Source organism: Ursus americanus, chromosome 1 (genome assembly GCF_024610735.1).
Source record: "Ursus americanus isolate L20-20 chromosome 1, mUrsAme1.1.p, whole genome shotgun sequence".
NCBI lineage: Eukaryota > Metazoa > Chordata > Mammalia > Carnivora > Ursidae > Ursus > Ursus americanus.
The window spans coordinates 79,387,468-79,404,647 of record NC_142127.1 but is presented as its reverse complement, the minus strand read 5'-3'; the positions used below and the strand labels follow the sequence as shown (position 1 = coordinate 79,404,647).

The following is a 17,180-nucleotide window of genomic DNA, read 5'->3' as shown; positions in this document are numbered from 1 at the left end:
TTGGTGGGCTTGAGGGAGGGAATGAGGAATGATCATCAGCAGGAATTAGGAAAGTGGCACATAGAAAAATAAAAAAGATTCTTAGGCCTGTTTTATATGAGTATTAAAAGATATTATAAATCTTAGGCAATTAAGATTTTATGTCAACACTTGGGTTTTGGTATTTAAACATTTTAAAAGACAAATATGCCTCTATTATCTTTCCTCTGTCAAAACTGAAGCACTGAAAGTAAATCTTTCAGTTAAATGATATTTGCCAAACACTGAAATCACTCCTACAGGGGCTCTGTTATCTCATGTGCTTTCTTTTCCTTTGGGGGTGACCCAGTCTCAGCCAGTAAGACAGACCCATTTCTCTCTGTGGTCTGGCCCCCATGAATTAAAGTTCACAGGACGGGCAACGTAAATGTGAGGAAGAGAGTAAGTGCATTGAGGCGCCTGGGTGGCTCAGTCAGCTAAGCGTCTGGCTTCAGCTCAGGTCATGATCCCAGGGTCCTGGGATAGAGCCCCATGTAATTGAGACTCTCTGCTCAGCAGGGAGTCTGGAGTCTGCTTCTCCCTCTGCCTCTCCCCTTCCCCCACCCCTGCTCATGCTCTCTCTCACTCTCTCTCAAATAAAAAAAAAAATCTTAAAAAAAAAAAAAAAAGAAAAAAAAGAATGTATGTGCATTAACATTTAGGGAACATACTGAGAGCCAGGACCATGTACCCAAATCTCTGGGTCTGCACCTCAAGAAGGACCTGATTTCTTCCCTTCAAACTGAGATATACAACTACAGAATTTAAAAAATAAGTCTGCTACTTCCCTGGGGTAAAGGAACAGAAGGCTAACCTGAGGGGTAGTGGTTAAATCCAAGGTACAGAGTGAATCACACAAGTGGCTGGATAATACTGTGACCGCCCCATGGAACCCAATCTGTGCAAGTGCATGTGGCCTCCCCTCTCTGACAGCCGCATCACTGCCTGACACGCCTTGGTTCTGACAAGTCCCCAGCTTCAACAGCTGTTTTCTGTGGTTTTGTGATTGAGATTCACAGTTCTCTTTATTCTCATCCTTAAAGCTATCACTTCAGGGGCACCTGGGTGGCACAGTCGGTTAAGCACCCAACTCTTGGTTTTGGCTCAGGTCATGGTCTTGGGGTCATGGGATCTAGCCCTGCATGGAGATCTGCACTCAGCACAGAGCCTGATTGAGATCCTCTCTCCCTCTCTCTCTCTGCCCCTCCTCCCCTTACTCTCTGCCTAAAATAAATTAATAAATCTTAAAAAATAAAATAAAAACATCACTCCAAGCTATCCATGTCTTCAGCGAGACTGGCAGAGCAGGATAATACACAGAGAAACCCGTGTGCAATCACTAAGCAGGAAAACGCGACTTACTTGTCCCCCACACGTGCTGACACTGGTTGTCCCGGGTCTTGCACTCCCCATTGTAACAGCGGCCCTGGGGACAGGGACACACATTAGGAGGCCCACGCAGCCCATTCCCTTCCCCCAGATTGGCACTGCAAGGTCTCCTTTTATTGTTTTAGGTAAGCTGATCTGTTTTTTCACTCCATACCCCAATATTTTCACAGTGAAAATAAAAATCACAAACGTCTTAAGGGAAGCACAGCAGACAGTTAAATCTAAAACTCAGAACAGACCTCAGAGTACGGCTCTTTAAGTCAAAGCTAATCCTCTGAAATTTTAAATTTTATGGAAAACAAAAGTTGGTACACTTCCTTGGGCGATTCCAGAATGATTCTTTGGGGTATGAATGTTACATTAGAACATGGCTTCAGAAAAGACAAAACCCACATGATCACATATGATAGCACATTATAATAGTCATATTTTCCCACAATAGGCTGACGTTATTGAAAGATGGTCACAACTCAATAAATTAGATTCCTGATTCTTTAGTCATTGTGTTTTTTTCCTTGCCCTCAATCTGGACAATTTGTCACCAGAGGTAAATATATTACTATATTTAGTATTTGATATGCCATGAAGTAACACTGAATTAAAAGTCCATCGCAATAACGTATGGTTCTTTGAGCTGTGATTTCCTTTCGAAGTTATATTCATCAGAAAGGAAAACAAAACAAAACAAAACAAAACCTCACAAACTAGTCCTTTTAAAATTACATTGAAAACTTTTAGGCCAGGATACCTGATTTTGATTGCATGCATATCCATCTTGCTTATGAAGGTTTGGTGGGCACTGAAAAAATACAATGTTTTTCGTTAACATTCAACATAAGGACCTTCACATTGTGTGTACAATATATAAAAATGTAAAAAAGAAAAAAAAGTAAGCATGGTGAATATATAGTTGGGAATGTATAGAAAAACATGAGTAACCCCTTAAAAAGGTTATCCAAACTACTTCTATTATTGGTAAAAATAATAAATTCATCCATGCAGTGAGTACTTTTTATTTCTCTGTCTTCTATGAGGTGGACTAGAATAAGAACTTACATTCGCTTGCCTACAGAGTCAAAAGTGGAAGGAATTAACATGGACAACGAAGGGCATGAATCAGCTTGTTATGTAGGAGTGGACACATTCGGGAGCTAACTCACAGGACCTTTCTCAGCCCTGGGAAATGTCAAATCTGCGTTCGACACCCCTGACGCTCACCTGTAGGCCACATTACTGAAAAAGAAGAAATACTCTTTCAACTCAATGTGAGTGCTTGCATCTTCATTACGTCTCTGACCTCTCTGACGTGTTACTAGAACAATTGTGATGGGATGGTTATTTCTTTTCCAGGTCTATTTATCAAGTCATTGTTTAAAAGCATACTTCATTTTCCCAAAACATTACCCTGAATGAATTAAAACTTTTATTCTCCACGCATTTTATTTGCCACATCTGAGAGAGCTGAAGACGGTTCAAGTCAAAGGCTCTAGGACAGTGTTCAAAGCAAATATGCAAAGAAAAAGCAACACACAGGGAAAGCAAGTGAGTACGAAACAACAGCAGTGTGCACCGGGGTCTCTCCCCCAGTCTTCGCCTTCTCGGTAAGGGACTGCCCCGCTCTTCCCATTGGTCAGGCCCCAAACCATGAAGTCATCCTCTGTGTCTCTCCTTCTTTCCCACCCTCCTTCCAGTCTGTCAACAAATCCTACTGGATCTACCTTCAAACTAGAATCACAATCTGACCACTTTTCTCCGTCTCCACTGCCAGCCCCCTTCCAATCCGCCATCATGCCTCACCTGAATTATGCAGCCGCCTCCGACTGATTGCCCTGCTTCTACCCTAGTCTATTCAGCTACTGGGTGTCCTTCTAAACACATAAATCACATCACGCTGCTCCTCTGCTCAATGGCTTCCCAACGTACTCAATGGACGTCAAAGTTCAACATGATATGCATTTGCTGTCCCCCCAATTCCATCCTCTCTCTGACCTCATCCCTGCTCTGCCACGACTGATTGGACTCTCTGCCGATGTGCCAGGCATGCTTCCACCCCACGGCCTTTGCCCTTGCCCTTCCTTCAATCTTCCCCCCAGGTTTCTGCATGGTTTGCTCTCAAAACCTGTAACCCCTCCCATGTTGGCATTCTCCATTCCCCATTTCCTGGTGTTTTTCTTCTCCGTAGGACTTATCACCTCAAAGTCACATACGTTACTTATTTGTTTGTCTATTGTCCCCATCCCAGTGTGAGCTCCCAGAAGGCAGGCATTGTATTATTGTTCCCTGCTGCCTCTCTCACATCTAGAACAAAACCGGGCTCAATTATTATTGAGTAGCTGCTCAATTACTATTGGCTAACTAGATAAATGAATGAATGACCCATACGAACACAATTAAGGTACTCCGTTCTGGGGCGCCTGGGTGGCTCAGTCGGTTAAGCGTCTGCCTTCGGCTCTGGTCATGATCTCAGGGTCCTGGGATCAAGCCCTGAATCAGGCTCCCTGCTCAGCGGGGAGTCTGCTTCTCCTTCTCCCTCTGACCCTCCCCCCCACTTGTGCTCTCTCTCAAATAAATAAATAAAATCTTTCAAAAAAAAGTTACTCTGTCCTGTACCTGTCAAGCTGTTTATCAAGTTCACTATAGAAAGGTAATAGAATTTAGAATTTGCAATTGCTAAGAAGCACTAACTTACAAAGGAACACTTTGAGATAAAATGCTTTGGTTCTATATCTTTCTAAAGAATAACTGCCTTTCATATAAGCTTTCATTCACTACAGCTTTTCAATCAATCTGATGGTGACTACTCAAAGGACGTAATTATCAGCACCAAAACCTGGCCTACTGGGCCAACAGCACAGAAACAGAGCTCATAGTGGCCTCCTTCATCCACCCAAATCCACTCCAAATGCAATCAGTAGCTTATGAATCAACTAACGGTAATTACTCACTTACTCCGAGACGAAAACAATCCCATCGAACAAAAATGCAAAAGAAATGTTGCTATTAGAATAGGTATATCAGGGTCTACAATTAATTTATCATAGTTGACTTTTGTGATGTTTCAATAAAAAATTTTTTGTAGAACTCTTTACTAATAATAATTTTAAAAGCCCCGATTATAAACTGTTACAGCTACATGCATGATTTCTAATCAATTTATTTCTCGTTTAGGCTAATAAAAGCAAGTTGCTTATCACTAAAAGGTTTAAAATGGGAAATTACGGCATGTCTTACATTCTCTGGGGACATTTAAAACAGAAGAACTATAAATCTGAGCGCTATATTCTGCCTGTGAGTAGTGCTCTGGATTCAGTCTCTAAATGCCATCCCAGCCCCCACTTTCAGGCTGTGCAGGAAGGTTCACAGGAGGCAGGCTTCAACAGTGCAGCAGCATTTAAATGTGCTTATTTTTAATTGTGCCATGCCACCCATATAGATGGTATCTCTTATAGCACTAACAAGATACATTTCCCACATCTTTCAAAAATACCTTTATTATATCATCAGTATCGTTTGCCAAGGATTTCTCTCAGTTGCACAAGTATTGTTTATTCTGTGATAAACTGTGAATTTAAAAAGTAGCTCAGAGGTATCAGTAAATGCTAATATCAAAATTAAGCAAAGACATGAAGATACAAGACATAAAGTCATAGGGTTGCCAATGATGCCGATTCTCAGGGATGCAGAGATTCTCTGAGATCCCCTTTTCCTAATCATAATTACTGCCAATTAAATTCAAAGCTCACTGACTCTTACAAAGCAGAAGAATTCTGGGGGATCTTAACTCCCTCTACTCCAATTATCTATTTCAGGCACATTCTGGTCATATAAGGAAATTATTGCTAAAAGAACTTGCTATTCTAATATGCCACTGAGAAATTAATCTAACAGTGCAATTCTCACCTTACATACATGAGGCAAAAGGAACGTTTTAGGGCACGTGGGTGGTTCAGTCGGTTAAGCATCCGACTCTTGATTTCGGCTCAGGCATGATCTCAGGGCCCCGAGATGGAGCCCTGGACTGGGATCCACACTCAGTGTGGAGTCTGCTTGTCCCTTTCCCTTGCCCCCCACCCCCCTCTTGCTCTTGATCTCACTCCTACTCTCTCTCTCTCAAGTAAATAAGTAAAATCTTAAAAAAAAAATGTTTTAAAAATTTAGAAATAGAATATTAAGTTGAACATAGAGCCCTCATTATAAAAGTCTTACTTCCCGTAAATTCTATGGCAATTCAGGAATTCAAGGCTGAAATGAAAAAACTGCACTTTGAAAAGAGCTGAACACACAGAACCAAAACCATGTATGATGGGTATAAGAATAGTAGTATTCTACAAACCTAAAAATACAACTCAGCGAAACAGCATACCAGGATTGTCACAAAACGTAAAACTTGGCACAAAACACAGAACCCACAATTCTTACACCCTTTCACTATATTCTAGGAAAATTGCAAAGAAACCTATTTAGATATCTAAATAGAAGATACAGATATGCATAAAAATCAATAAAGAATAGCCTGAACATATTTCACTGTATCACATCCTTAAAAGGGTCCCTTTGCATTGAATCTCAGATAATATACATCAAGAACTTTCAAAAGGGTTAGTTAGAAACCTGTTTCTCTCTCCTCTTGTTTTTTCTCAGTGAGGGGAACTCAGGGTACCTCCAGCTACTCTGCTCCTACACCCACTTCCCCCCGAGGCAGGTAGAGTGACCCACCGACCGGCTGACAAACCTGGGAGGAATTACCAGCCCTTTGGCTCAGTTCCGCCATTCTTCTCTTGCCTACTCACATAAATCATACTATCCTCGCTGCTCCTCCAAGACATACAAGACAAGGGCTCATCTTTGCAAGCAGAAGTTGCTCCAGACCCACTTTTGTCAATAACCTGTTTCTACAGCCTGAATATGGGATCTATAAAGAGGCTCCTTTAAAGATTTTTTTTTTTTTTATTTGACAGAGAGAGACACAGTGAGAGAGGGAACACAAGCAGGGAGAGTGGGAGAGGGAGAAGCGGGCTTCCCGCTGAACAGGGAGCCCAACGCGGGGCTCGATCCCAGAACCCTGGGATCATGACCTGAGCCGAAGGCAGACGCTTAACGGCTAAGCCACCCAGGCGCCCCTACAGAGGCTCCTTTAGTTCTCACACTAAGTTATGGCTTTCAACTTGGCCATTTTCAATATGAAAAATGGTAGTCTGACCTCCAACTGTACTCTATTTATGGGGACCCCCTTGGAAACCATAATACCTGGCAACAGATAATTCCATTTCTGGGCAATTTATCCTAAGGAGTGAATCCTGAACACGAAATACTCTTAAAGATGCAGAAAGATATCTGCCGTATTAATTATAATAATGAAAAACTGCCAACAACCTAAATACCCACCACTGGATAACAAGTCACAAGTCAACTGATGAATCCACATGACAGGCTCTCATGCAACTGTAAAAGGGGTGTTTATAAAAACTGTAACAGTACAGGAACATGTTTTTGAATTCCTGTCAGAGCAAAAATAAAAGTAGAATGAAATCCCAAGTTCTTACCTATTCCCTCACTGCCTTAATTCCGGACTTCTTGTTTTTTCCCCACTACTCTCTGGGAATCCCCACCTTCACTGCATTTCTTGAAGAAGCCAAGCTTCCTTACATACTGTTTTCTGACTAGCTCTTCCTTCCATGCCTTTCTACTTAAATGTCAATTCTTCCAGGAAAATACACCTGAGCACCACACCTAAAGACCCCCACCCCACATCCCATGTCACCATAGTTACACTTAGCACTTAGTACCATCAGCTGTTTTTGTTGACTTATTTCTCCACCCAGCAGAATTTAAGTTCCAGAAGGGCAAGGACTTGCCTATCTTGTTCCTACCATATCCCAACATCTACAGCAGTGCTTGGCACAGAGCAGATGATCAGCGAATGTCCATTTCAATGAAAAATAAAGACTTAAAATAACGTGATATATATTTTTAAAGCATAAAAATTGTATAAGGAAGAAATGCTAGTAGGCAACATTAATTATAACGTTATAGTAAGTTTTATGTGAAGAAGACCACACCAAAGCATATGGGCCATGACGCTAGACAATGTAGGTGGGGGAGAGTTAGTGAAGGACCGAGAGAGGTGGACACCTGCTTCCGATCCCTCTTCAATCAGAGCAGCGTTAGTTGTTCTCTCCTTTCTACGGTGCACATACAACAAAATTTTCCTTAGAAGAAAGGGCTTGGTGGCTTACAAATGTTTGGAAAACAATACATTAACTCTTTCAGTGTGAACAGACTATTTTAGATGTGGGGACAGAAAGAAAAATCAATTCGTTGGGTAGAAACCATATAAAGGGAACTAATTATGAAGGGGAAATTTGGAAGAAAAAAGAGATCTAGGTTCAGGAAACACAATAAATGTTCCTAAAATAAAGGCATAGTGGAGATCTAGATATTACTAGAAAACAAAGTAAAACAAAACAAAAAACAAAGAAACCAAATCATATTCACACATGTACCTCAACTGAAAGCTTTCCCATGTGTACAACATTGGCAAGTAAAATGTACTATTAAAAACTCAGTTTGTCATACCTGGCCAGAGTCTCCAGTACAATATTCAGTAATATCGCACCCATTCACAGCATCCCGACATTCATACCCTCGCGGCTGAAACTGCAAATCAAAATTCAATATTAGGAGCTAGTGTTAATTAATATTTCAAGTAGTTAGCATTGTTATATTCACCAATAATTCAGATATTCTCTCATAACCATTACCAAACTCTATTTATTTATTTATAGTATTATGTTATGTTAGTCACCATACAGCACATCATGAGTTTTTGATGTAGTGTTTCATGATTCATTGTTTGCGTATAACACCCAGTGCTCCATGCAAACATGCCTTAAACCCCCCCCCCTTAAAACCTCAGTTTGTTTTCCGGAATCCGTAGTCTCTCATGGTACCAAACTCTTTTTACGAATTAGCAAGATAGTTGCGAAATACAGACAAGGCCCAGATACCACTCTCTATAGTAAATATGAATCATTAACCAAGGCATTAAATGTACAGATTTCAAAACCCACAGTCTCAGAGTATTACTTTTGGAAAACAAGGTAATGGCAAGTACATAAATAAGATAGAGTAGTATGATTTAAAACAAAAGAGCATCACTAAAATATAAACATTTAAGATATCTCTGAAGATTGATACACACACCCAACCTTCACTAATTGTACCTATTAGCTTGGATCTTAATCTTGCTTTAGCTAAATATATACAATCAAATTTCAGTGAATTTTCATGAACGCCTTTCGGCGACACCAATCACATTGCGGGGGTGGGTAAAAGATGAAGGGAAGAGACCCCTGATGTCAAGCAATTTATAATCTGGTGGGGAACATAAGGCAACTAAGCTAGAATTTCTTAAAATACCGTAATGCCTAATACCTCTTGGCATTGAATGAAATAATAAAATCATGTAGCTTTATGGTTATAAGGAATATTAGAGATTTAGTAAATGAAAAGAAAGATTTAAAAAAATGACTCTTCAAAAATTGATGGAGGTTCTACAGATGGACGTGAACTATGTCCATACACGAATAAGCTGTATATACACATATAAATACACACATGTAGATTACTTCTTTATCTAGCTTTCTTGCCTTTATAGGGGATTTTAAAAAACCAAGCATAAAAAACGTAAGCACTAGGTTTTAGGTTCACGGTCCAAAATAAATGAAGTCCAAAATAAAGGTACATATACATAGTAATAAATTTAAAGAAAAATGTTATAAGTAGGTCATATTATTAAAAAGACCACAGGAAGGGCGCCTGGGTGGCACAGCGGTTAAGCGTCTGCCTTCGGCTCAGGGCGTGATCCCAGCGTTGTGGGATCGAGCCCCATATCAGGGTCCTCTGCTGTGAGCCTGTTTCTTCCTCTCCCACTCCCCCTGCTTGTGTTCCCTCTCTCGCTGGCTGTCTCTATCTCTGTCAAATAAATAAATAAAATCTTTAAAAAAAAAAAAAAAAGGCCACAGGAATTGTCCCTCTTCTATTCTACCAGCTAATGCGGTTTGCGTCTGCATTAGCAGGGGAACTCTCAATGTTTATTTTAGAAGGAGTATACGTATATTTTCTCAAGGAGGCACTGAAGGACAGGACAGATGATAGTGCATCACAGAAAGGTAAATGTTTTGACCCACAGAATTTAGATAGATTTACTGATTCTACAAAATTGCGAAAGCACAGGTCAATCAACAAATGTGTGGCAAGCTCTACAAATGGTCGATGTACACTTTGAGAGACTTAGCTAACAACGTCCATGAAAAGGAAGACGAGAGTGTCAGGTGACTCACGAGACATGAGGTATTGTTACAGCACGGCCCATCGCTGCAGTGGGCCCCGTTGGAGAGAGAGCATTTCTTACAGCACAATCCGTAGCATTCCTAGAGGAAATACTTCACGTGAGTAAATGAGAACGCTTACAGGCTGGTTATTCAACCCTCTCCCCACGTGCAACTTATGTATAATCCACGTGAGGAGACTTATACAATAAAAAGCAAATATTTCAGGAAGTAACCACTTTAAACAATGATAATATTCCTTCCTGCCATATTTTCCAGCAAAGTGCGATCTTCTGTGAGAGGGCTTCTCTACCAAAAAGTAAGTTTATTTCTTAGCAAGCACCTCACCTTCGTTTAGCTCCAATATATTCTTAAGACTATCTAGTTTTGGGGTTTTTTTTTAATATTTTATTTTTAAGTACTTTCTACACCCAACATGGGGCTTGAACTCGCAATCCCAAGATCAAGAGTCACGTTCTGCCGACTGAGCCAGCCAGGCACCCCAAGACTCTACCTAGTTTTATAAAAACAAAAATAATACACATCATGGAAAGAATATTTCGTGATTTGGTAAAATGTGAATGGGATAAATATGAGCTATGAATGTTTAGGAGGTAGGAGATTTGATTAGAAGAACCCATTAGGTTTTCTTCAAACAAGACTGTAAGGACATGATTAATTCTAACATGTCTGAGCTGGGATTAAGCATTGATGAGAGAGATGAGAAAGAAAGGCAGTAAGACCACAAAGAAGGACCCTGTAGGCTTCTCGCTATTCTTGTTTGCTCTGGGGAGGAGCTGCGTTGAAGGTAGGAAAGATCTCTTATACCTACCACGTGTAAACCACAGTCACATTCCTCCCCAGCTTCCACATATCCATTTCCACATTCTGTGGGCTCAAATAGCTAAAAGGGATTAGGAAGAGAAAGGAAAAACGTTTTAATTTGTCACAGAAAATCAACACACCAATCGGGCCACATACATAGTCCTATAATCCGCTATCATGTGAAATCCTTCTGTGATCTGTTGTTAACAGCATCTTACAAATGATGTCTGTGTGGGTAACACTGTTCACTTATTAATAACACTTCTAGAAACCATATTCCAAACGGGGTAATATTTCTTAGAGGATTCTCTGGAGGTGGGCTCCAGAGATGACCTCTACCATTAGAATTACTTATTAATGGAAATAAACTGTCAAAAGGGATAGATCATTTATCATATTTGCTAATGGAGCTAAGATGCAATGCTAAGACTCACAGATATCTAATTTACTGATTTATCTCCAGGCAGCTGAGAAAACAGAAAAATTGTCAAAAAGATAAAATGTTTCAGTCGCAGGCAAATGTAATATATACAATCAAGGAAATGCAAATAACCATTGAAATGGTACTGCTGGAAATCCACGCCCATCTTTCTCATTGAAAAGAAATCTGCACTGTCTAAAGCATATTAAATAAATGTGCAGATGTATGCACAGATGTATAGAAATATGTCAGCCATTAGGACAAATGGAAGAGTCAGATTTCTAGAATAATCCACTCTACTAGTGCTATGAACTTGTTTGCCAATTAAATTGCAACGAATTTCGATTTTGAGCTGTACTACAAAGCTGTGATCACAAAGACAGCATGGTACTGGCACAAAAACAGACACATAGACCAACGGAACAGAATAGAGAACCCAGAAATGGACCCTCAGCTCTTTGGGCAACTAATCTTTGATAAAGCAGGAAAAAACATCCGGTGGAAAAAAGACAGTCTCTTCAATAAATGGTGCTGGGAAAATTGGACAGCTACAAGCAAAAGAATGAAACTTGACCACTCTCTCACACCATACACAAAGATAAAATCCAAATGGATGAAAGACCTCGATGTGAGACAGGAATCCATCAAAATCATAGAGGAGAACATAGGCTGAAACCTCTTTGACATCGGCCAAAGCAAACTTTTTCATGACACATCTCCAAAGGCAAGAGAAACAAAAGAAAAAATGAACTTGTGGGACTTCATCAAGATAAAAAGCTTCTGCACAGCCAAGGAAACAGTCAGAAAAACTAAGAGGCAGCCCACGGAATGGGAGAAGATATTTGCAAATGACACTACAGATAAAAGACTAGTATCCAGGGGCGCCTGGGTGGCACAGCGGTTGAGAGTCTGCCTTCGGCTGAGGGCGTGATCCCGGCATTACGGGATCGAGCCCCACATCAGGCTCCTCCGCTATGAGCCTGCTTCTTCCTCTCCCACTCCCCCTGCTTGTGTTCCCTCTCTCACTGGCTGTCTCTATCTCCATCAAATAAATAAATAAAAATCTTTAAAAAAAAAAAAAAAGACTAGTATCCAGGATCTACAAAGAACTTCTCAAACTCAATACACAAGAAACAAATAATCAAATCAAAAAATGGGCAGAAGATATCAACTTTTCCAATGACACTTTTCCAATGAAGACATACAAATGGCTAACAGACACATGAAAAAATGTTCAAAATCATTAGCCATCAGGGAAATTCAAATCAAAACCACACTGAGATACCACCTTATGCCAATTAGAATGGCAAAAATTGACAAGACAAGAAACAACAAATGTTGGAGAGGATGTGGAGAAAGGGGATCCCTCTTTCACTGTTGGCGGGAATGCAAGTTGGTACAGCCACTTTGGAAAACAGTGTGGAGGTCCCTTAGAAAGTTAAAAATAGAGCTACCCAATGATCCAGCAATAGCACTACTGGGTATTTACCCCAAAGATACAGACGTAGTGAAGAGAAGGGCCATATGCACCCCAATGTTCATTGCAGCATTGTCCACAATAGCTAAATTGTGGAAGGAGCCAAAATGCCCTTCAACAGATGACTGGATTAAGAAGATGTGGTCCATATATACAATGGAATATTACTCAGCCATCAGAAAGAACGATTACCCAACATTTGCAGCATGCATGCATACATTTGTTGACTAAAAGCACTTGGGGGAAATAAAAGTCAGTTCTTTGATACATACATACAAACTATTCCCCTGGAATCCATAGGGGTTTTTTAAAAAATCATTCTACCATGGAGCTTTAAAAAATCCGTATTTACTAACTTTTAAAATTGAAGATGTGTCATTATTTCCATTTAGTTTCCAAGTTATTGGAATTATTTTCTTTCTACTCACAGGCAATTTCAGAAATCTAATGATGGATCCTTCCACACACACTAGAAACCTTACGACTCAGTGTTGTGCTCTCAGGCACGATACTTCTAATTGGCGGGTAAGACTCAAGGCAGGTAAAATTAGCCATGTGCACCCCAATTCAAAAATGCCAGCAGCTCACATTAATTCATTACTACTCGTTTCCCCCATTTTGAACACCCTGAAGTTTTCAGATTTCTGTCGCACTGAGACCAATGCCATGAAAGGCAGGTGACTGAATGTAATGGTGCACGGTCACTTTAAAATTCCCGTTTCTTTTTCTGCGGACTCACTGAGACTTTATACAGATGTCAGACATCAAACTACCCTCCCCTGACTACAGGAGTATCACTTAATTATGAGAACAGGAATAAATTATTCTGTCAGTTATGCACATTAGTCACTGATTTTTTTTTCTTAAGGTTAACATGATTTTACTGCTCTCTCAATTCACAGAGTATTAAATGTTTTGTATAGCAAATGGACTATATTTGACTTACGAAGTAGTATTTTCAAAAGAAATACGAAATGTGCAATGTTAGAATTTCTATACCATCTGCTAATTAGCAGCAATCCTGTCTCTTAGCCTATTGAGCGATTCACTTCCAAACACACTCCTAGAGGTCCACAGTCCCTTATGCAAAAGCTCTGTAGCCAGTGAGTTTGAAAATTCTGGCTTTGCTAGATTTTAGAAAAGTATGATGCATTTACCATGTTCTATGTAATAGCCCTGAGGGGCCTGGAGCACACCCTATAATCAAAAACATTTATATTTCTGCAGTAATACTTATAAATATTTACACTATGAGGGGTTATAAAGGCTTTAGGTCCAAGAGAAATTTTACTGCCTGATGTGTTTTCTGCAAACTCATAAAAAACACTTCCAATTTTCCAAGCTTTTTGAATTATGGAATTATGGATATAGAGTATGGAAATATGGAATTAAGGAATTATGGATAAGGATGGTGACACTCTATATATGAATTTTGATGAAATGCCAGTTCCCACATAAAGAGACTATAGCATAAATAATAAATACACATATGTATTTATGAGAGCCATAAATACCTTGGGCCATTTTTTTTGGCTAGCTGATATTAGTAATGCTTCCTGTCTAGGAGAATAGACCACTCAAAAAGAAAAAGAAAAAAAAAAAGCCAGGGAACTAGTTATACCCTTAGAGAAACTGTCAATGGAAAATGGAATTTTTGTCAGAGAAATGGGTTAAAGAAATGTATCTTAATCTAACCTACAATCTCTAAGCAGGATGAAAACCCTAACATGTAAATTTCAAAGATATTTTGATTGAAGCACTTTTGTTTCTTTGTTTGGAGGACAAAGTGGGAGGGATCCAGCAGCACTGAAAAATCAGAGATTCACAGCAGCAAAACTATGGTTTTATCACTCATTTAAACAGGACCAGACTTCAGCATGATAATGGCTTTTATGACTAAATATTAATCTGATTGACAAATCCCTCCCCCCCAAAAGACCTGTTTTCCAAGACAAGAATCTGACATTTGGCAGTGTTCCACTGTAAAAAGATATGTCTTTTTGCAGCTTGTTTTATTAAGGCATGGAGCTACTTTTCAACATTTCACAAAGAGTAAAATATAAGAAAGGATTTTAAGACTTCTCCCATAAGAGATTTGTGACTGGATTCTGAGCAGATCTGCGGTGTGTATGATTTCAAAGGCTACTGCTTTCATAAATGTTATGTACATTACACAAATTTCTTAGAAGCAAAAAAAAAAAAATTTAAGAAATAATTACACTTCCTGAGTTACTAACCTTTGTCGGCCTGTTGAAAAGACAGGCTCCACCCCCTCTCTGTAAAAAGTCTCTATATTCCAAAATGCTGCACTTTGAGAACTTTCGGGAATGGGACACCCTGAGAAAATAAAGAATCAATTATGTAAATAATTTACCAAAAACAGTCATCAGAGAAGAAAATTTAAACCCGTGAATTAGAACATGTTCCTTCTGGATCTAGATGATTCCACACAGGTTATGACAAGGCATTTATGCTCAAATTGCCAAATAAGTGTGTGCGGTAGAATTTATAAAAATAGTCAAAGAAAACCACACATTGGGAGCCAGGTTATAACCGCCTCAGTAGCCACGCCCTTCTGTGCCTGGGCTTGGAAGAGTTTTGGAAAGCTTATCACAAAACTTCTCCACCTAGGCTATATTTTAAAATGTGGTCATTTTTATTTGTTCTGTCTCAGTAAAGGCAAGCACTTTTTTGCCTCTGTCCTGAATAAAAGATGTAAGGGAACCTATTAGGTTTTACTTTGGAGGAAGGAGTTGTGACAATCAATCTATTGAAGATTATATAATGCAGGTTTCAGCAACACCATTGAGGCAAACAAGAAAATCCTAAAAAGAAGTATCATACTATATATACACACATACATATATATACATAGATATATAAAACACATATACACTCAGTAAAAACAGAGTTGGGTTAAGCTCTTTCTGAATTAGAATTAGGTAATAGCTTTTTAGGCTCAACTTCAAATATATTCATGACTTAGGAATATGATATGAGCCTCTTTGTGATTTAACTAATCCAATTACTATCCCTACGTCAGTACAGAGGGAGATATTATACACATGGTCAAGGTGAAACTGAATCATACACACTGATTCCTCGGCCGTATTTGTCACAGTACTTGATCTGAGAGCGACAGGCCATGGATTCTAGGATGTAATCCAAAAGTTTTTTGTATCCTGATGCATGACGGTAGTATATGGAAGTAGGAAAAGTTTTTGCCATTGTTGACAGTGATCTCTTAAAGGAACTATGTAGAAATGTATACTTGAGAAAATATATATATTAACTTAAAATAGTTTTATCATATCCTGTGGGTGGCCAGTCCAAAAATTCATTTAGAAATTGGGAGTTTAGAAGACAGAAGGCATCTCCCTATAGAAGCAATATTATCAGTGGTGTTACCCTCCTATAGTAGTCTTCAAAAATGCTGTTTAAGCCATAATGTTACTAAACTATGGTAGAACAGTAAGGGGAGCACGAAAGCTAACAGCCTCAGGTTTAAACTACATTTCTAGAAATATAGGTTCTAAAGCAGCAGGCAGAATGGTTGACTCTCTCTGCAAACCCTCGTGATCACACTCTTCTTTTCCCCATGAGCAGGACTCCTGGTGGGAGAGTAAAGAAGGGACTCTACAAGCAGGTCGGGGCCCCTGGCCGCTGGGGTTCCTCAGGAGAGGGGCAGGACCAGAAGGAGGCGATGTATTGAGCTTATATCTGGCATGGGCAGAAGAAGCAGGAGAGACACATGAGTGAGACAACCTCTTCCATCTAGTAGGAATGGGCTCTAGCTTGGGAGCCTTGGGTCAGTGGCTCCCAGGGGGGGCAGGGGCTGGGGGGCAATGTTTCCAGGCCTTGGTTCACAGATGCCAACAGCAGCTCTGGGGCAGTGACTCTAGTGCTCAAAGTATCCTCACAAGAAGAGAGGAGATAGGTGAGAAAAATGTCTATCAATAGATGATACCTAATTTAGACACAATAAATCTGTCTCAATTAAAAAAATAGCCATATTGATTATATAAGCAGTAAAGTACAAATTTTACTACAGCAAACATGTCTATTTGTGAGTTCCTTAAAATATAAATTGATGATGAAATTGATTTTCACTGACTGCTTCAGGCAGACAACCAGCTCTTATTCTAAGTGCACTAAAAAATTACTGCATCTACTAAACTTAGAAGCATTTAATAATGGGCTTCTTTCAAAGGTTAATAGAAGGAGAAGTTGTTACTATGTTTTACTCTTATCAACAACTTTAAGTAAAAAATTAAAATATAAGGCGAATCAGTCCTTTCATTTTTAAAATATCAGGTAATTAATGATGGAATTTATACAGAGTGCTGAGCCTCAAAGGCCAGTACCTGAGAGACTGTGTATCTAATTATATGCAGCAATGTCCGTGAAAGGCGTATATCAAATGTACATATAATGAAAATTTACCCTGTTTCCTCCATGATGCAGCCACCCCAGGATTCTGTGCAGTCACATTCTAGTCCGATGAAATAATCAAAAGTAACAGAAGAAAAGAAAAATAACAAGTCACATCTTCAATTTGCATTGCAACTCAAGATAATTCCTTATTACCAATTTCACGTCATGTAGATATAGAATGTGAAGTCTCGCCAAACAAAATCTATTTCCATTCAATTAATATTTCTTTATATCCTTTCCAGAATACACGTTGTTTCCTAAGACCACAGCCGGCAAGAAATAAAAC

The 17,180-nt window shown here is 39.4% G+C and overlaps 1 protein-coding gene across 2 annotated transcripts in view; it reads right to left on the bottom strand.

Moving 5' to 3' along the window:
- The window catches only part of ADAM23 (ADAM metallopeptidase domain 23), a 251,687-nt gene that overhangs the window by 29,762 nt on the left and 204,745 nt on the right, over positions 1 to 17,180 (bottom strand). For both annotated transcript variants that reach the window (XM_087862985.1, XM_045806585.2), the window contains 7 exons: positions 16,904 to 16,952; positions 14,698 to 14,797; positions 10,570 to 10,641; positions 9,750 to 9,839; positions 7,984 to 8,064; positions 2,156 to 2,206; positions 1,381 to 1,444 (listed from right to left, as the gene is read on the bottom strand). In XM_087862985.1, coding sequence (XP_087719111.1) covers positions 1,381 to 1,444; positions 2,156 to 2,206; positions 7,984 to 8,064; positions 9,750 to 9,839; positions 10,570 to 10,641; positions 14,698 to 14,797; positions 16,904 to 16,952 — 507 coding nt within the window. The remainder of the gene's footprint in view (positions 1 to 1,380; positions 1,445 to 2,155; positions 2,207 to 7,983; positions 8,065 to 9,749; positions 9,840 to 10,569; positions 10,642 to 14,697; positions 14,798 to 16,903; positions 16,953 to 17,180) is intronic.